Source organism: Dryobates pubescens, chromosome 9, assembly GCF_014839835.1.
Source record: "Dryobates pubescens isolate bDryPub1 chromosome 9, bDryPub1.pri, whole genome shotgun sequence".
Classification (NCBI taxonomy): domain Eukaryota; kingdom Metazoa; phylum Chordata; class Aves; order Piciformes; family Picidae; genus Dryobates; species Dryobates pubescens.
In genome coordinates, this window is record NC_071620.1 from 34,768,604 (window position 1) to 34,789,160 (window position 20,557).

The 20,557-nt window shown below is 43.0% G+C and overlaps 1 protein-coding gene across 2 annotated transcripts; it reads left to right on the plus strand.

Moving 5' to 3' along the window:
• The first annotated feature begins 8,744 nt into the window (after positions 1 to 8,744).
• Positions 8,745 to 19,661, plus strand: RBM24 (RNA binding motif protein 24). 2 transcript variants are annotated; one of them, XM_054164216.1, is made up of 5 exons: positions 8,745 to 8,986; positions 9,538 to 9,661; positions 10,738 to 10,792; positions 17,549 to 17,752; positions 18,385 to 19,661. In XM_054164216.1, exons 1-5 carry the CDS (start codon positions 8,819 to 8,821, stop codon positions 18,404 to 18,406), a joined length of 573 nt encoding a protein of 190 aa, XP_054020191.1. In that variant the 5' UTR covers positions 8,745 to 8,818; the 3' UTR covers positions 18,407 to 19,661. The 2 variants fall into 2 exon arrangements, with proteins under 2 accessions (XP_054020191.1, XP_009896392.1); XM_009898090.2 differs by having other exon boundaries at positions 17,549 to 19,661.
• The last annotated feature ends 896 nt before the right edge of the window (positions 19,662 to 20,557 follow it).

A 20,557-nucleotide genomic window follows, 5' to 3' on the forward strand; every position in this document is an offset into this window, starting at 1 on the left:
TAGTTGAGGAAATCAAGGCTGCAAAGTAAACTGGATATAAAGAAGCTCAGACTAAAAATACTTGACAGCAACAGCTGATATCTTTGGATAAGAAAACATGACTGAACTCGTAAACAAGCTGCACACTCCTACAACACAACTCACCAGCACATTAAGGCAATATGCTACCCTGAAGATAACAGCATGTAAATAGGATGACCTCTGGCTAAGGTCCATCTTCCCTCCAATATGCTCTCTTCAGCAACTGCAACGGAGGCCTCAAACTCTAGACTGAGTGTCTGAGTCACAATATGCAGGACTCCTCCACAGCCCTAGCAAAGGATGCTGGGTGAAGAAGACAGAGCACAAATTTAATCCATCCTCTCTTCTTCTACATGCTTTCATGTCCCAGACTCCTTGAAGGGAAAGAGAGGACAGTTCTGTGGAGCAATTGTCCTTCTATCCCTCCTTCTTCTCTATGAAGCATGGCGAGACACTGGAACAGGTTGCTCAGAATAGTGGATACCCCATCCCCAGAATTGTCCAAGGCTAGGTTGGATGGGGCTTTGAGCAACATGGTCTAGTGGAAGATGTCCCTGCTCACTGAAGGGAGGTTAAAACTAGATGGATCTTCAAGGTCCCTTCCAACCCAAACCATTCTATGATTCCATGATTCTCTGATTCTCTTTCTCTGCTCACGCTGGGATTAACAGATATGTCCCTGGGTGAGGACTGAGGAACACTGAACTCTCCCTTTTTCTCTTAATGAAAAGTAGGCAAGGGAATGTTGTGGACTTTCTTTCAATTGCCTCAGCATTTAGGTGAAAGCCAAGCTGTTCACCAACTCATTTTCTGCAGTGCAAGCAATGCAAGTCCTTTAAAAAAAAAAATAATCTTTGGGTTGAACTAGGCAAATGAGGGTGTGGTATCTACTGGCCATAAATCAGCTCTCTGACAGCAAAATGCAGGTCACTCCTCTGGAAAGCTGAGAGGCCACAGAGAATGCAATTCCTGAATACAGAGCTGCAGTGCTAGGATGTTCATGTGACAGGTAATTAGCTGCTCACTGAAGACTTTCCCCAGTAGCATTCCTCCAACATGGCTTAAGAACTGGAGGGTCTGAAGTGTCTTTGAATGAGTTCCCTGCATTTTTATCCACTTATCCATGTCTTATTTCTTTTCTACTAACCTAGTTCTGGTAACAGATGTGCACTGTTCTATGAGGCTAATGTCTAGCATGCAGCTTGTCAACTGTCACTTTAATCTCTTGTAATAATAACAGAGTAGGTTTTTGTGGCTTTGTCTTTCACCAACATCCACATTTTTTGTTTCTTTTTTCCCTGCTCATATTGAGTGAAGGCCAGATGTAACCCTATGTAATTTGGTTTGGTTTCTTTGCTTTTAGCAGTGATCCACCAATTTAGACAGGCTGAGAATTTCTTCTCAACAATATTCTTTCTATCAGGACTTCTTTTGCATACAAAATACAAGCAAGCAATGAACAATGTGGAATTATGTATAGAAGTCCAGTACATGGCTCAGCAGTTAATGGTTCAGCAGGCTCAGCTCAGTATACAGCTAAGCACTAGTTTTCCCATCAGGTGTCACAATAGGGGTGAGGATGCACCACTTTAAAGATGCACAGGGAGTGCGCTTAGCATAAAGTCTTCTGTCTGTTACACCACACAAGTCAACACAAATGGGATTTTGCAGATTTGTTAGATGTCTGTCTTTTAGTTGCCTGTGACCAGCAGAGGTAAGTATGAGAGCTTGGTGTTTCACACTCCAGTTTCTAAATTTCAGATAATTTGCAAATTCATGTTCATTTCTACTCCTGCACAACTACCTTGCTTGTTGTCTCCTGATTCTCAGCGTGTCACATGGTGGGTGTGGGAGCTATGTGATTTTGCAGGTTCAGCCTCTGGTGTCAGCATTCCCTCCATCAAAGCATTATAGGACAACTTTTGACAACTAGCTTCGTTCTACCTTCTGACCTGTTCTAGCACTGGGAAGCACCATTCAATATAGCACTCATGATTTGGTATTCATAAACCCTTTTGTGTTTTTTCTACTACTCCTTTACATGTGTTTCCCCCACCAACATCATGTGTTCACTGTAACCTTTATGAATGCATTCAACCTTCTGGGTACACTTGTCATTCACCCTTGCTTCACCTGACATGCCAATTACTTTCCTATATATAGGCACTGTGTCTTGCATCTGCAGGTTCACAAGCTTTGAATTTTGTTTGCTGAATCACTCAAAATCTGTGTCACCTCTTCCACTGACCTTTAAAGGGAAGAATATTCCCATCATATAGAAACTAACTTTGGTGGTCTACATATGGTGATTTAATTGGGAATAAAGAGGTTACAACAGTGGAAGATAATAAGGATTAGTGCTCAGATACTACAGCAAAAGGGACTTTGGAAACCAGTAAGATTAAATAGATTTCAGGGGAAAAAAATTCCTATGATAAAATCTCTTATAATGGGGGGACACTACTAGCAGATAGGCAGTGGAAGTTTCTCCAAATAGGAAATTTGTAGCAGAAATTGGCAATTCAGGAGCTAATCATAGATAAAGATTGTATGTAAAGAAGAGGAGTGAGAACAGAATGAGGTTTCTGAGTTTCTCACATTGTGGAATGTTTAAGAATGCGATTGTACTACATACTGCTCTACTTTATGCAACCAGTGCCCATGTAACACACACTGAGCAAAGCAGGGATTAGACATTCTGCTCCTCTCTGTACTGGGATATACAGGCAGAGAGGGACCTGAGGGTACTAGTCAATGGTAGGGTGAACATGAGCCTGTAGTGTGCCCAGGCGCCCAAGAGAGCCAATGGCATCCTGGCCTGTATCAGGAACAGTGTGGCCAGCAGGAGCAGGGAGGTCATTCTGCCCCTGTACATTGCACTGGTTAGGCCACACCTTGAGTCCTGTGTCCAGTTCTGAGCCCCTCAGTTTAGGAAGGATGTTGACTTGCTGGAACGTGTCCAGAGAAGGGAAAGAAGGTTGGTGAGGGGCTTAGAACACAAGCCCTATGAGGAGAGGCTGAGGGAGCTGGGGTTGCTTAGCCTGTAGAGGAGGAGGCTCAGGGGAGACCTTATTGCTCTCTACAACTACCTGAAGGGAGGTTGTAGACAGGCAGAGGTTGGTCTCTTCTCCCAGGCAACCAGCACCAGAACAAGAAGATATAGTCTCAAGCTGTGCCAGGGGAGGTTTAGGGTGGAGGTTAGGAAGATATTCTGCACAGAGAGAGTGATTGCCCATTGGAATGGGCTGCCCGGGGAGGTGGTGGAGTCACCATCATTGGAGGTGTTTAGGAGGAGACTTGATGGGGTGCTTGGTGCCATGGTTTAATTGATTAGGTGGTGTTGGATGATAGGTTGGACACAATGATCTTGAAGGTCTCTTCCAACCTGGTCTGGTCTGGTCTATTCTATTCTATTCTATTCTACTTGGTGGAGGTGCAGAGATTACCAGACAAATCTGTGCCTGATGTTATCAGCTGAATGCTTTCACAGAGCTACAGCATTATGGAACTGTGGCAGAAATGTCAGGCTCACTGGCTAAACTGACAGTCTTAGCAGGTTAACAGAAAAATTACTTTCTTTTCAGCCCTGCCTAAAAACCATGGAGTTTTAGGCCCTAGGCATTCTAATGATGGTGTCAGCAAATAAAATGTATGTATATAGAGAAATTCCAACTGTGTTTAATTGATGCTGCACTGAATGTTCCGAAGACCACTATTATTTACTGAAATGAAGCAGTAGCAATAATGGATGCTGTGCAACATAATCAGGGGGCTTTGTTGTTTTCAGAAAGCTAATGAATGAACACATAACATCCACTGGTTCCCAACATGACAGGCATATGGTGCTCATAAATAAATAAAAAGCATGATATTACAGTCATGCTGATACCGGTGAGTGGTAACATTTGGTAAGCTGGCAAGTTGTCTGGTCTATCTTACTTTAACAGCAAAAAAACCCCAAAATTTATGAGTAAAACAAATTAACTGTTGCTGATAGCTTTTGGGGCTTCCTCCTGTTAACACATGTTACTAGGCTCCAGAAGAATTAGATCACTTCTTAATATATAGCTTCAGTTGTATCCTAAGACCCATTAAAACTGCATAGAATGTAACTGTCAACTGCAGCAGCCTTCAGCAATAGTACCTACATATCTGGGAGAGACTCACAGTGGTAACAGAGTGCACAGGACTTAGATGCCTGCATTCTACTTGGAGTCAAAACTGAGATCTTGAAAATGCCAAAACAGAACCATAGAATATTGAAAGTTGAAAGTTGGAAGGGACCTCCAGAGATCATTGAGTCCAACTCCCCCACCAAAGCAGGATCACCTAGGGTAGGAATGCACCCAGGAGGGTTTTCAAAGTCTCCAGGGAAGGAGACTCCACAACCTCTCTGGGTAGCCTGTTCCAGTGTTCCATCACCCTCACTGTAAAGAAGTTTTTCCTCATGTTGAGGTGAAAGAGCTGCCTATGGGACCAGTATTTTCCCCACATTTTACAGTGGTCTGCTGTTTGTGCTACTTACCAGAATATGGGTAACCCAGGTTCAGTTTCCAAATCTCTCTCCGGGTTGAGGAACCCCAGTTTCACTTCTCTCACAGGACTGCCCTGTCTACCCACCCCTCCTTCTGCATGCTCTCACTGCTTGCCTGAACTGTCAGGCCTTCACCAGGAATATCACTACTGCAAAATTTGCAGGATATAGGATTCAATTTCTTTTCCACACTTGCATCCCAAAGCCACAACTACACCCCAGGCAGTAAATCATCCTGCTGACCCATCCCCAAACACAAAATACATATTATCTGAAGCAACTGGGACATTGATGCTGGTGAAGTTGCCCACAACCTCCCTGCAGCACAACAGATGCATGTCTTTAAATCTTCAAACCTACTAATCTGACTCCAAACTTAGCCATGCCTCCAACATAGCCAGGTAAACACATGCAACCAACAGCTAACTCTAGCCTCATCTCAGAAGTCATCCAGTTTCCTGTAATACCTACAGGTTCCACAGATGAACCCTGCTCTTCAAGCTTCATTGCACCCTACCCCTAGCACAAAGATCCAATCCCAAATCCAGGCCAGAACACGTCCAAAATGGGTGTCACCTGAAAGAACTACCCTCCTGTGCTGTATGTCATCACCTCCTTTGGGTTAAGACTAGCCTGAAATTTAGAGCTAACATACCATTTAAGAGAAAAGGATACAATGAACACTAAAGTTTTCAAATGGCCTTTAATTTATTTCCATATAATAGAGATCACTTCTCTTTGGATAAACCTAGAGTTAAAGTGATGATTAAGACTGAGAAACAGAAAGTATTTTTATTCCTGAAGGCTGCTGAAGTTATATATAGACAGGTACTGGTAGCACCAAATCAGGCCAGATTTTATAGGAAAGATTATCCATCCAACAGTGAGTGGGAGGTGTTTATTTTTCAGTGGGTATGCCATGCTGAATGGCCTGGAGTTAGCTGCGGAATGGCAAAGAGCTCTGGGATCTAGGTTAAGATTGCTGGGAAATCCTCAGGCTTGAAAATAGTATCCTAGACTCCGTCAGGACCACTAAAATGGAAAGAAGTCTGATGCTGGAAGGGATGAAAGGTGAAATTGAATTTTGAGAGGTTACCCCTCAGCAGCATGGATTCTCTTCCTGTGATAATCTCAATGATACAGTTGGGTTAGGGGGAAGAAAAGGGTGAAGAACTGTATTTATTCCTGAACTTTATTGGGATCACCATCTTAAATTGAAGACCCTAATCCCCTAGTATAACGGTTGTAGCATAGCTTGTAGGATATATTTTGATCTGCTAATGGTCAGGGTTGCTTCCAGCTTTAGAAAAGATGTGCTAGCCTTCCAAAGCAGTCTGGAAACTGTCCTGTCCATACTTTGGATCATAGCAGAAACAATTCTTGCGTTAAGGCTCAGTTAGTGTTTAAATTTGGAACAGAGAGAACCGGAGGAGAATTGTGTCATCATCTCAATGCTCTAGGGAATATCAGACAAGGGGGACAGTAATAGTAAGATTGAACAGGATACTCACAGACAGTAGTGTCAGCTCTTTTAGGTTGAAGATTCTGATTATGGTGTGAGACAAATGAGAGGAGAGGATTGTGGATCCAGGATGATCGAGATCTGCAATGGTGGTCATACCAACAACAGTTAAGGTTCAGCTGAAGGTTAGGAAAAGAAAGTCAAGGAATGCTAATGGTAGATGTCACATGTGAATCCTGTAGGTGCAACTGAGATAGGATGAGGTTTGGCCCACAGAAAAATCTAATGGACCATTTGGGATGCAGATCTGTTTTCAGTTCTTGTAGGATCGGTAGGCCTGCAACATGAAGGTAGTGCTGTAGTGTAAGTTAGGTCTGTTGCTGTGGGCGCTGCCTTAAAGGCTATGTTTTGTTGGAACAGGCTTGTGCCTTAAGAGAGATGGACCAGAAAGGGCTTGTTCATTACAGGCACCTGTAAAGGCTGCAAAAAAATAGTAAGCAGATTAAGGACCTCTGAGGGAAATAAATTTCTTATTAAGAAACACACCCTGGACCTCAAGTTAATGATGTGGCAGAAGGACTCAGACTAGAGAAAGGGCTGCCTGATGAGCTCTATCTAAACACAAGAAGTTTGTCCTTTGTTGGAACATAGATGTGTAAAGTTTTGTTTCTGGATCCTGGAAGACCTGCTTTTGCTGGTAGACCAAAAAGGTTATGTTTTGGGTTTGTCACAGTCATCAATCTTAGACTTGGATTGAAAGAGGAAAAGTCTTAAGTACACCTGCAATTAGTTCTGGGATAACCAAGTGTTGCTTTTCTGGCAAGAATTTTTTTAATACAGGAGCTTGTATAATGACTGCAAAATTAGGCTAATTCACCATTCCTGCAGTTTCCACAAGACACACAGGAATTGGAAACACAGGAATTCTGGGCACAGCAGAGGAAAGGAAATGGGATGGGCTGTTTGGTTTTAGGTGAAGTTCTCTCAGGCCCACAAGGGGCTGAGAAGTTAAGACTACTCCTAAGCAGTTTGTGCGCTGCAGTTCTTTCCTGAGCACCAAGACCTTTTTTTGGGTTAGTATTTAAGTTCAGGTCATTAGACCAGAGTTTAAGGCTAAGATTTGCCCTTGCTATAGAAGCAGATGGAGTGACAACTTTAACACAATACTCCCGATCAACACGAGAGCCAGGCTGGGAGAAATTTTGGAGCAGGGTTAGCTGGCCAAACTGGATTCAGGCCAAGGTTAAGAGCTTGTCATAGCTTGAGCTGAAAAGCTACATTTACATCTGGGTTCTGCCAGGGTTGCTAGGCTTCAACCTGAGTTACTCCTAACATATTAAACCAAATTATTTAAGCTGGGGAGTCTGAAGAATCAGGTAGGGTTTAGTGACAGCATGGCCTAGTATTGAACAGACCGTTAGAACTAGGTCAACAAGTGCTGAAAAAATTAAATGGGGCAAGGATGGATACGGACCAGGTAGGGCCTAAGTTTAGGGATAAGTGTTGTTATTATGGTTAACATTTGGTGCTGGAGGGGCTGAAATACTCTGAGAAAATCCCTCCTGCAACTGATGCATTGTTTTTTTTTCCAAGGAAAAAATTCTGACAGAAGGAAGTAGGAGAAAGAGGAAAGAGAGACAGTAGTACATATAAAGAGTTTGGGACCACAAGGGAAGAAGCCTATGCATATGTGTACATCTGTTTTCCCCAATCTTTAACCTTTCTCCCATCCTTCCTGTCTCAGTGAGTCTCCCTTCCCCCCAGCTCCCACAGTCCTCTGCCTCTCCATGTCACACAGACATTCATTTCTTTTTGTTCCTCTTCATCCTTCCCATTCCCAGCACTGGGCACAGGCAGCAAGGGAAGAGAAAAAACAAGGGAAGCAGCTTCACAAATTTTCTTTCATCCTGTATTTAAACCAATAACAAAAACCACAACCACCATCACCACTACAACAATAATAATGCAAGTGCTGTGGCACCACAGCTTTCCTAGACTGGGAAGAGAGGTAAGTAAAGGTGGCTGAGGTTTCACCACAAGCCTTCGGGGAGGGACTGAAGCATCTGAGGACCGCCAGCTCCCAGTCAGCTCTCTCTCTGACCACGCCGTGGTGATACCACAAGACCCTTGCCTCCCAGCACTTTCTATGTGCACAGCCCCCGGTCAAATCTGCGTCAGAGGGCACCGAGCTCCCCGCAAGGCACTTGTGGTACAGCCCCTTTGCCTGGCAGCTCCAAGGGTCGCACGGGGGAAGGGGGCATCCAGCTGTTGCAAACAGCTGTGTGCCAGCCCCGGCGGTGCCGCGGCCGAGCGCGGGATCCGCCCCGCCGCCGTCCCCGCCCCTACGAGGAGGAGGAGGAGGAACCGCGAGTGCCCGACCCGGTGGCTTTTAGGGGGGGGGGGGGGGGGGGGAGGCCACTCAGTTGTTAGCGGCCAGGCCCAGCGCTTCTTTTTCAGCTGCTGCATCTGCTCGTGTTTGGCGCTGCGGCCGCCAGCCTGGCTGCTGCCGGGCCTCCCCTCCGCCTTTTGCCGGTACCTACCTCAAAACCTCCGGAGGCTGCGGGGCTCCGCTCTTGAAGGAGGAAGCTGGGTTTGCAAAGGCAAAAGGGAATTGCATTGTAACTGGGTGGCGGGGAGGGGGAAACCTGGGGGGGTGCAGAGAGGAGGGGGAAAAAACTACATAAAAAAGAGCGAGCGAGCAGGGCTGACTCTGGCAGCGGGTCTCGCCGCGCAGGACCCGCACGCCCCAGCGGCCACGCGTGGGTGCAGAGCGCGGCGCGGCGCGCAGGGCCGGGCGGAAGATGCACACGACGCAGAAAGACACCACATACACCAAGATCTTCGTCGGGGGCTTGCCCTACCACACCACCGACTCCAGCCTGCGCAAGTACTTCGAGGTCTTCGGGGACATCGAGGAGGCGGTGGTCATCACCGACCGGCAGACGGGCAAGTCCCGGGGATACGGCTTTGTAAGTGCCGGGGAGCGGCGGGGGGATGGGGGTGGCCGGGACAGGTGGCCTGCGGCGTGGGTAGCGCCGAGAAACTTTCGCGGGGGTCATTGTGAGGGACGAGGCAGCCCCGAGGGACAGGAGAGTGTGTCGGACACTTCTTGCTTTTCTCCTTGATTATTATTTTTTTCTCTGCGTTTGGGGAGAGGCGGGGGGGAGTGGTGGGGGATGGTGACAGGGGGAGGTGGTGGAATTACTGAAAAAGGACATTGAGGGGGAATTGCTGAATTTCTCGCCGCGCTGCCGGCGCGCCTGTTGCTCTCTGATACGGCCTCGCCGGGGGTTATCTGCCGGCGGTGGAGCTCGGCCCGCGCCCTCCGCCCTCCCCGCTCCCCGGAGCGGCCGCTCCGCTCAGCCCGGCGGAAGGCTGGGGGTAGGAGCGGAGGCCTTTCGCCACTCCGACTGCACCGTCCGCCAGCGCTGCACGCGTGGTCAGCTTGGGTGGCTGCAGTGGGCGAGAGACTTCTCCTTCCCCGCGGAAAAGGATCTAACGCTCAGCATCGCCCGTTAAGGTCACCATGGCTGACAGAGCTGCTGCTGAAAGGGCTTGTAAGGACCCCAACCCCATCATCGATGGCAGGAAAGCCAACGTGAACCTGGCGTATTTGGGGGCCAAGCCGCGGATAATGCAGCCAGGTGAGGAGCAGCCCTGAACGGCTTTTCTCTCTCTGTAAGCTGAACTTTCTGAAGAGAGTAAAACTTTGAAACAGGTAGTGCTGCCTTGCACTTCTCTGGAGTATACTCACTGTTTGGACATGTTTTCTGTTTGGGTTCTAAATGCAGCATATAGTAACTTTCTGACTGTTTTGTACATGTGCCCTACTTAAAAGCCAAAAGCAATCAGAGATAAAGTATCTGCCATTCCCCAGGAAGACCTCCACAGCTCAGACACTTCATTGGTTATTCCCGCTGCTGGGAATGTGGTGGCGCTGACCATTTACAGTATCATTGCAAGGAAAGATTGGCCTAGGAATGAATCGCTTCCAGTGTGTGCAGTCTTATTAATACAAACAGTATCTTAATGCAAATGCCTCAGACAGATGGGAGCTATTATGCAGACTTGAAACGGCTCTTCCTAAGACCACATCTGAGCCCATCTGATGTCCCAGTCACTTTGCAAACTGCTGCTTGGCAGTAAGACAACAGGAGCACAGTGTGCATGCTTGTGCTCTAAAGGAGGCTGCTCTGAATTCCTTCTTGTTTAACCTGAGGAACATTTGTGCCAGTAATTGTGCTCACCAAGGAAAGAATGGATTTATGCTTGGGTGCCTGAAGAACAGAAGGGAAGTTAGGATTTCGCTTCCTAGCTGTCCTTATGAGATGGCTTGAATGACTGGAGAATGTACACAGTTACACTGATGAGTGGAACATACCACTCAATCAGCTTTTCAGAGGCTAAAGTTAGGGACCAGAATGAAGCATGAAATAAAACATGAATGAAAACCTTATATTTGTTGTTTGAAGAAAGTAATTCTTCTAAACATCTCTAGAGAGGCATGTGCTTTACTTTCTCTATGCACATGTATGTGTGTGTTGAATATGGATTGATACATTTTGCTCTCTAGTTTTTGGTTCTACAGCCTGTCAGGCATCACCACTGGAGGCTGTTAGCAAGGGTTGTCACTCTGTGTGTGTGTGCCTGTGTGCATATAGTGTAAATAAGTGGCCAAAAGAACACCCATACAGAGAATGTGATGTGTTTCTGTTGTTAGGTTTTGCCTTTGGTGTCCAGCAGCTTCATCCAGCTCTCATACAGAGGCCTTTTGGGTAAGTGTTCAGTGGGACCTCAAACAGGGGAGGAAAAACCTATATAAGTTGTTTTTTTTTTTTGGTTGGTTGGGGTTTTTTGGTTGTTGGTTTTTTGTTGTTAAGAAAAAAATTTTGATCTTTCAAGGCCTCTTGCAGTAGCAGCCTTATAAACCTTGCAGCAATGCTGAAGTCCTCAGACTTATAAATGTCTACCTGTAAATGTGCTCACTTTGTCGGTCATGTTCTAAATGCCGCAGCTGAGTCAAGTTGTGTGGGACGGGTCCCGGCCTCCTAAGCGGTCGAGTCCCACATGACCCTATGATAAAACCAGGAGGTATGACTTGATGCGAGATTGCTGTGCCCCTCTCTTTTTTTTTTGGTGGTTTTTTTTTTTCAGCTTGACTCAATGTTATTTATCTCTTTCTAATCTGACAGGGATCGTTTACAGTTAAGATAACTGATCAGAAGGATATGATGATAAGAGGTGGAATAGTTCTGTTTGGAATTAAACTCTGTAACCAGTAGACTCAAACACAAACAAGCTAAAATGGTGATTAACGATGCATGTATGTTTTTTTTCATATAGTAAATAGACCTCGGTGTGCTTTTTTATTTATTTATTGATTTATTACAGTAATGAAGTGGTGTTGATAGCTAAACTGTGTGCTTTTATTTAATTGAAAGAGCTGTAGTGAAAGTTTTTTTGGGGAGGGGGGGTTTGTCTTTTTAATTGTGGTTTTGTAACTGAGGAGTGACTTTGCCATGGGGAGCAAAGGGACTTTTTGTTTTCCTTGCTTTCAAGCTGTAGCCTGTGACTTTTTTAACCATATTTTGTAGTGAGTGCTAAATTGTGTGAGTTCTTGATTTTTAAGTGAATCAACGTATTGCTTGCATGTTCACAGTTTTTTGAGGGGAGTGGGATTTGCTCTTGGGAGGGGTGTGGAGCTCCTTATTAACAATGTGCGTCCATTTGGGCTTTCTAATTTGAGATACTTTTTATTTTCTTCAGCCTGTCATTAATATGTAGCACATCTCTCCCCTCCTTGAGGACACTGTTCTTAAGTGGATCTAACTCTTGCTTCTTCTAGGTGTATAATCAGGAGGTGAAGTCTGCTTTAAACTTTCCACACAGTGTCACTTCACTAATGCACACTGACTGAGAAACTCATTGCAACATAATGCATTTTGCCAATTAAGTTGCATTTTGCTAACGAGTAAGTTAACAGTAAGACAGGGAGGATGTGTCACAAAGGTATTTGGTTTATTTGGCTAGGATATAGCTTTAGAGTATTGTACCTATCTGTAAGAGGTAACAGCTTCTTGGTAGTTTGATTTATCAAAGTGGAAGGAAACAGTTCCTGCCCTCAAAACTGTAGGATAAAAGTTTTCCTAGAAACTTTATGTACTTTTAAAAGCAAATGCTGATTCTTCAGAGAGTTGTGGAAAACTTTTTGTCCTTTTTACTTCTTATGATTATCCTCTACTATATTTGGTTTCATTCATTTGAAGTGTGAGGAGACAACAGTGTATCTGCAGCAGTCAGTATATGATGCCTGCACTAAGGTAGGCAGGAGGTGAGGCACGTTGTCTCCAGAGCTGTTAAAGCACTTGTTGCAAAGAGGAACCAGTGGACCGCCATGGGATCAGCCATGAAGAGACTTAAAGTGCTGAGCACCACAGAAAAGGAGAACCTGTGGCAATATGTAGCTAAAAGGACTGTAGGGCTCTTTCTTGCTTTCCTTACCCAGAGGCAACAACAGATGATGTAAATTGTGTTCAGGTCAGGGAAATCCTTGCAGCAGGCAGAATAAGGTGTTTATTTCTAATGCAATGTACATAAATCCTAAGAAAAGGAGTGTCAGTCACAGGGTTAGTTATATATGAAATTGGTCATTTTTAATCCTTGGCTTTTGCCTTTCTTTTACCGTGTGACAACAAAGGGGATTACTAATCCTGCCTCCTCCCCAAAATTTCGAATGAGCTTTATCTTCTCTAAAGAATGTGGTTCATATTGAGGTCTTGGGTGACAGGTTGGACTTGATGATCTTTGAGGTCTTTTCCAACCTTATTGATTCTATGATTCTATGATACTGAGAAGAACAGCATTTGTTGGGATGAATGAACATCCTCACACCCTATATTGCTTGAGAGTAAGAAGTGTTGTTTCAGTGCTTACTTGAATCTACTTCTACTGAAGAGTTCACTCTCAGAGGATGTTACATGAATTGCACTGAACTACATGGTCACCTTAAAGCTTCCTGTGCAGTACCACTTTTTAAAAGTGCATTTCTCTGACATGCTATGTAAAATGGACCGTGGTGTTGATTCACTGAAAATACTCTGCTAAATCATACACCGAGGCTCCGAGACATGTTGTGGTTTTTCTTTTTTTCCTACCAGAGTGCAAATTAGTGAGGTGCTGCCATGTTCTGGTATGATCAGCAGTGTTTAGATATGGATCCCCACATATCAAACAAGAAACTGAAAATAATTGGATTAAATTCCATTATTTTTACTGTGAAGATGCAGAAGGACAATATTGTGAGTTGAGTACAACATTAAGCTTGGGTGGGGACTATTTATAAGGGGAGGTAGCCCTAGGACAAGGAGGAATGGTTTTAAACTAGAGAAGGGTAGATTTAAATTGGACATTAGAAAGGAATTATTTTTTAAGAGGGTGGTGGAACACTGGAAGAGGTTGCCCAGGGTGGTGATGGAGGCCCTGTTCCTGGAGACTTTCGAAGTCAGTCTTGATGGGACTTTAAGCAACCTGTCTAGTTGGGCATGGCCTTGCTTACTGCAGGGGAGTTGGACTAGATGACCTCTAGAGGTCCCTTCCAACTCCGTGAATTCTGTGAGTCTACGATTATTGTGGTGGAGGGAGCCAGAAACTACATTAGATTCAATGCATGAATCAAGTAAAATGCTGAGAATTCTTCTTTATTCACTACTGCAGAGATCAATTAATCCTCCAAATAACATTTCTTCATGCTTTTTACATGTAGCATCTGACTGTTCATGTGTTTCATAGAAAGATGTTGGCCTGGTTATTTATACATGCTTTCAAGACTCTTTTATTAAAATACCATCTCTGAATTCAACAGGAACTTATGGAGGCCTCCTAAGATAGCTTTTCTCATTTTGAGTATGCAAATTTTACTTTAATACTGATGCAAAAATACAGGGTTATACAGAGGTACTGGTGTAGGATGTGACTTGTTCTGTTGGGAGGTGTTTTTTCCCCTTTATTGAGAACATTCCCACTGCTTTTATTAAGACCAGAGTTAAAACCAAAGTTCATTATCAGTTGCACCTGATGATCTTAAAGGTCTCTTCCAACCAAAACAATTCTACAATTATCATATAGTTGATGTTCACTGCTTAGTATTACCTTCGCAGAGTGAGGCAATTCTGCCTTTCTTAGAAGGAAAAGCCCTCTGTTACAGGGTTTATGATCTAAAGACCTGTATAGCTCCAGACTATGGATAATCTGGAAAGAGGGAATGAAGCTGGAAATTAATCCGCAGAATGCTGCATGTCCTCTCAGTGGTGTCAGGCACAGGAAGCATATTAAAGGTCTTGTATATCTTGATATTTTCATAACCAGTTTCTGCTATGAGGAAGGCTCTGTATTGGTGAATATCTACTCTTTAGTTATGCTCACAAAACCAGATGATGCCATGCAAAACTTTTTGTTCAAAGTTAAATACCTGCTTTCACAAGAATTGAATGTTGAGAGTCAATGACATGCTACTGCTGCTGAATTTCTGCATGATGCAGCTCTCTGCATTAGTCTAGGAAGTCTGTCCTTTGAGACAATTAACTTTCACTTTATTACTGCTTATAGGATTATTTTTGGGGTCTTAAGTTAAACACAAATCTTCTGTTACAAGAGCAATGAAGGCCTTAAGGCACATGGCAGGAGTCTATGTCATTCAATTTTGAATGTCCCAAAGCTACAGTTACTGCTAAACTTAAATGTTAAAGTGTGAAACAGTAAATACAGGTTCCAAAATAAAAACCACTGCCAGAAAGAAAGCTTAAGTGTATATAATTCTCACACTCTTCCTCTCAAAAGTGAAGCAGTAGCTTTTGTTTAAAATTAAGGATACTAAGGATATCCAGCATAACTGGGAATTGCTTTTTCAGCTTATGACCTGGCAGGGCATTAAAAGCTGTTGGGTTCTGAAAGGCTGAGATCTACATGTGCTGGCCTCAGCAGTAGGTAGAAATTTACTTTGGCCATATAAAGCCATTTTACTCGACTCAAAACAGTTGTAGCATGACAGATGATCAAAAATAGCCTCGCTGCAGCTTATGCCGTCAATCATCATGTGTGAAATGGTATGGTGGTGAGGAGCCTGCACAGGGTTTATGTTTATTGTAGGGCAAGATGTAGCAAACAGATAATGTTTCATAACTTCACCACCTGTTAGTTTCTTGGCTTAAATAAAACAAGCCACGAGAGTTTAAGTGAGAGCACATGTATCTTTCTGTCTTGTTCAAGGATATGGCCAAGTGTCCTAATATCTTCAGAAAATCTTAGTAACATCAGTTTAGGTCAACACAAGCACCTAGATAACCTTGCTTACTGTATCTTCTGTTAGAATTACATTCTTTCATAAATGGTGCATGTAAAAGATTTCTCTGATGTGATGTTAAACAGACATTAATGATGCTGAAGAGGGCCCTGGTGACTTCCAATTTGGATATACCTCTTTCCTTAATACTTAAAAAGGTGGTGTTTATATTTATTAGGACGGTATTTGACTGGTGACCAACACAAACTGCTTGTTGATGCTCATCCATTTTGTGTGGAGAGCTCAGGTAATGATGTGTATTTAAATGCACAGAGCCAGCTTAAGTATGCTTCAAATGCACTTCTGGCTAATCACTTCATAAATTAGGTGAGTGTTAAAAACCCAACTGATGGTTTTGGTTTATGTTTTCTTTCCCTTCCCAATCCTTACTTGTCACTTTTTCCCCCTCCACCCCCCCTTCACACAGTAGGAAATCAATTTCATTGACATGTTGGGTTTTTATGATTGTGGTGTTCACATCTTAAACACAGCAGCTGAACGTTTCTCTCTGCTAATATTCCTGTTCAAACAACTGGGTTCTCTTTTTCTTATAAACTAGGCTGTCCTAAAGCCTGCCTATCACTTAATCTATTTTGCTGTGAATCTAGTTGACAGTGGCCCTTCTGATTGAAATGTTTCCTTACTGACCAGTTAAGCCAATTTGGAAGTTACTTTTAAAAGGAAACAAACAAAACAACACTTTCCCTTAAATCCTGAATTCAGAGCAATGAGGACACTTTTTACTGTTGCAATTCATATTCTTGCTCACAGTGTGCTAAAAGGTTGGCAAAGTCTTTTGAGCTGTCTGGAAAAGTAAAGCTCAGTATGAAATAGTGAATCTGCACAAGCAGTTTTTCATGGATTTATAACAATTCACTGACTGGAAAGGCATTGCATGTATGAAGGTCTTCTCTGAGGAAATCCAGAGGCAAGACAGGGTTATGAATTTAAATGAAAATTATACCAAGTCTATTATTTTTAAAAATCATAAGATAAAATACAACTTTGAGATAAGCTTGTATGTACATTTGTGTGCTAAGATAATGATATAACCAACTTGCAAAGCTGAAGGGCTAAGTAAACAAGCCAAGGAAGCACATTTTGTGAGTTGGAGACGATGGGAAAATGTGTGCACTGATCTGTTCAGAATGGTTATTTCTTAAGCTGTAAATTTGGTGGGTTTTTTTGCTTTTGTTTAAGCACCAGATCTATTTAGAATTTATCCTAGCCCTACCTCCCAAAAACTCTATGCTGTATGTCTTGCATAGAACTAAACAAGCTGGCACAAAACAGGACATCAGTGGCCTGATAATCAAACAGGTTTGACCCTCGTGTCCTTACAACCTTTTACGAAAGTGTGATGCACATGTACTTAGGAGTCACTGTTATGGATTTTAATAGCATCTATGTAGCTTCCCCTCAATGGCCTCTTGTGACGGAGTGAGCTGCACTATCGTTGGTTTGGAAAGTGTGATTCTTGCTGTGTTTACCACACTTGTGAACTTTATTTAAACTCCTTTGTCGCCTGTGTTGTTGGTTGTTTTTTTTATTCTTATTTTTAATAAGGGTGACTGAGGTTGCAGAGAAATTAATGTGTGCTGAGTCTGCATAGCAACTTAAGTAGGGTTGCCACAATACACTCTGCCCTCACTCCCTGAGAAGACTTTACATAAAGTCGAAGTTCAACCGTTTTGTTGTCTTATTGGCTATTATTAAGCTTCTTATAGTGATGCTGTCAAAACTGTTACGTTACTAATAATAGAAGTCTTGCAGGAAATAATTTTACTAAGAGTCGAGTGGTTAAGTGAGAAGCAGGGTAATAAAAATGACTTACAGGTGATTTGATAAATAAATACCACCATTTTCTGTGTGAAATAATCCAAGCTTACTCTTTTAGAGTTGTCTTAAAGCTGACATCAGTAATCCTGGTCCTTCTAAGGATTTTAATAGCATTAAACATAATATCATCAGGCAATGATAAATGCTCCTATTTAACTCAGTTATAACACTGCTTTGGAGTGATGCCTCTCCTTGGGCTAGTGAACTGATAATTGGTCCATTGAGTCTAGTTATTGTGGCAACCCTATGCACATAACAACAACTAAATTGAGTTTGTTTTAGTTCGGAGTCTGGATGTGACACTTCGATGCTGACTTGTGTACCGACTCTAACTGCCTCTCCCATCTTTCAACAGGATACCTGCTCACTATGTCTATCCACAGGCTTTTGTGCAGCCAGGAGTGGTAATCCCGCATGTCCAGCCCGCGGCAGCCGCCGCTTCCACTACACCCTACATCGATTACACCGGAGCTGCCTACGCCCAGTACTCAGCTGCTGCTGCTGCCGCCGCGGCCTATGAGCAGTACCCATACGCAGCCTCGCCAGCCACCGCTGCTGGGTATGTGGCGGCGGGGGGCTATGGCTACGCGGTGCAGCAGCCCCTCACCGCAGCAGCGCCTGGGACGGCTGCTGCAGCCGCTGCTGCTTTTGGCCAGTACCAGCCCCAACAGCTGCAGACAGACCGTATGCAATAGCAGATGGACTCCTGAGGAAAGCTCACTCTTTCTCTTCCTCTTTTCAGCCTTCCAGTATAAGTAGTTCATCAGAGACAATTGATATTAACTAAGGAGCTTTAAGGAAAGTGAGGCTATGGCAAAACTAAAGATTCCTATTCCACAGTCTTTATACATATGCATCCAAATCATGTTGTTAGAGGGGAGGGGTAGTGCGGCATGTCTAGTTTCAAGTATCAAACCAGAAGAAAATGTGGGAGAAAAAAAATACTGTACTGTCATGAAAGAGTGGCAGGAGTAGCAATGGGACTTCATATTTTCAAACAAACAAACAAGAACCAAAAAAAAAAAAGCAAATATGTACTTTCTACAGTATCAGGGAAGCAAAAACTGCCTTTTATAGCTAAGAAAATGGTACCTGAAAAGTTTGAACCAGGGAAAAGAACTGAGTCAGCAATATGTAACCTTTATCCATTTTGAGAGGAAACAAGCTTAAAGCACTGATTGTCCTTTCTAGCTTTCAGAAGTTGTCTTCGTGAGATAGTACCTTCTCACTGTCTCACTAATGGGCATCGAACAACCCAAGGAAGATGGCCAGCTAGTAAGATGGTGGACAGGCACCAAAGTTATTTTCTTCTCTGTCCTCTGGATGAGTGGAACTATGGAGCAAGTGATGTGGAAGTAAGGGGTGCAACAGCTGTAGAGACAATCAATAACACAGACAGTTCTGGACAGAATACATCACTCGTGCTCATGTGATGAGCTTGTCACATCCTAATCCCTCGCCCCATCCTGTTTCACTTTTGGGAAACTTTAACTGCTGGTGTCAGCTATTCTGATTCTAAAATAGGATCAGCCCTGTACTACAACAGCCTTCTCTTTCTATTTATTGCATCTATTCCTAACTTGTGAATAAAGGCAGGAACAAGCTTAATGAATTAAAACCTTTAAGAACTGTTTTAAGGGAATTTTCTTTTCCGAAACCATTTGTACGATTTTAATATCTATTTCAGGATGATATTTAAAATATTTATTAGCCAACATAAAGTACACAAGGCAACTTTTGTTACCAAGACTGCAGTTCTTGAAGGGTTAATGGTATGTGATTTATACTGTGCCTTAATTGTTATGCTATTTAAAAAGAAATATTTATTTTGAAAGTTTTACTATGCTGCGCTCTAAAGAAAGTGACTTTAGATGTGACACTGTAAAATTATGTATTCATCTCATCCATAAATTATTTAGTAGGCTTAGATGTAGCATATTAAATATTAACCTAATTAACTAAGGATGTTGACTTGGATTTATTTAAATTCAGTATGTGCACTGTATGAGGGTATTCTTAAATTAACACTTTTTAGGTTTTTACATAAAATATTGTGAGCTCAATCTGTTTCCTTCTCCTAGTTTTTCATGTAGACCTCTCAAATACATTAGTGCCGTTTTCTCACTCATCTGTAATGTAGACTGACTATTTTTCCCTTTGCTAGAAAATGCTGCTTTACATTGTCCTGTGAAACTACAATACTTGCAATTTTTATTCTTGACCGAAATGGAATTGAATATTTTACACTGTATTGGATTTTTTTATACTTGAACAATTTCATACAAGGGAAGACAGGATAGCATTTTTACGGACTTTATCCAATGTCACTGGATTTATTTTAAGTATTCTGAATACTAGCCAGTGTTACAATGTAGACATGACTCTCCTGTGCATATTATTTATTCAGTATGTATACTGCTTTATAACATTTCAGATCTCTTAATCTATTCACTCGTATTAAAACAATGAAAAAATGTCGTTGCATTCCGTCTTGTGCTGTTCTTGCTCAGACTGTCTTAGATCTTGTTTAGTTACAACCAGGAGGGCAACCTTCTATGGAATTTTCCTGGTCTGTGGGGTGAAGAGCAGCATATGCACTGACTTTAAATACATAGATCGATATGACCTGTATTACTTGGAGGAAATTCCCCAGAGAAGATCAGTCCTGAGAGTTGTTATTCAGAGGGGAAGGGACTTCAGGAGGTACCAGGTTGCTTATGGCTTTGTCAAGTCAGGTCTTAAAATCCTCCATGTGAAGACTGCACAAGCCCTCTGGGTAATCTCTTCCACTACTTGATTGTCCCCATAGTGTCATTTTTTTTCCTTTCTATCTAGCCAGAACTTCCCCTGTTAGTTTTTGCCCTTCACCTCATTCTTTGGCAGAGAGCCCAGCCCTATCATCTTGGTAACCTCTTAGGAACTGGAAAGCTGCTGTTCTCTTGTATAGGCTGAACAAACCCCAGTGGCTCAACTTCTCATGCTTCAAACTTCAGCCATACTGTTTGCCTCCCAGTGGAGTCATTCAAGTTTATCACCAGCTTTCATGTACTGGGAGACACAGGACTGGACCCAGTATGCCAGCTGTAGTCCAATGAGTAATAATCGATTCTCTGGATCTGCCATCTGTGCTTCTGTTGACCTTTGATGTACTTTCACTGCTGCCAGAGTTTACCCCTGACTCCTGTTCAGCTTGTCCCAAGCTTCTCATGTCCTTTTCAACAGTGCTTCTGCCAACTCTGTTAGGTCCTGGGGTATGTAGAGAGTTATTGTGTCTGAGATGAAGGACTCTGTAGTTCTCCTCAGTGAATTTCATGAGATTCCTGTTGGCTTAGTCCTACTCAAGTGTAAATCCCTCCAAAGGGCA

Excerpts from the sequence above, each read along its gene's own strand:
- RBM24 (XM_009898090.2), top strand. The coding sequence starts at position 8,819 with ATGCACACGACGCAGAAAGACACCACATACACCAAGATCTTCGTCGGG. Across the intron at positions 8,987-9,537 it reads AGTCCCGGGGATACGGCTTT|GTCACCATGGCTGACAGAGC; the intron begins GTAAGTGCCGGG and ends TCGCCCGTTAAG. Across the intron at positions 10,793-17,548 it reads CTCATACAGAGGCCTTTTGG|GATACCTGCTCACTATGTCT; the intron begins GTAAGTGTTCAG and ends ATCTTTCAACAG.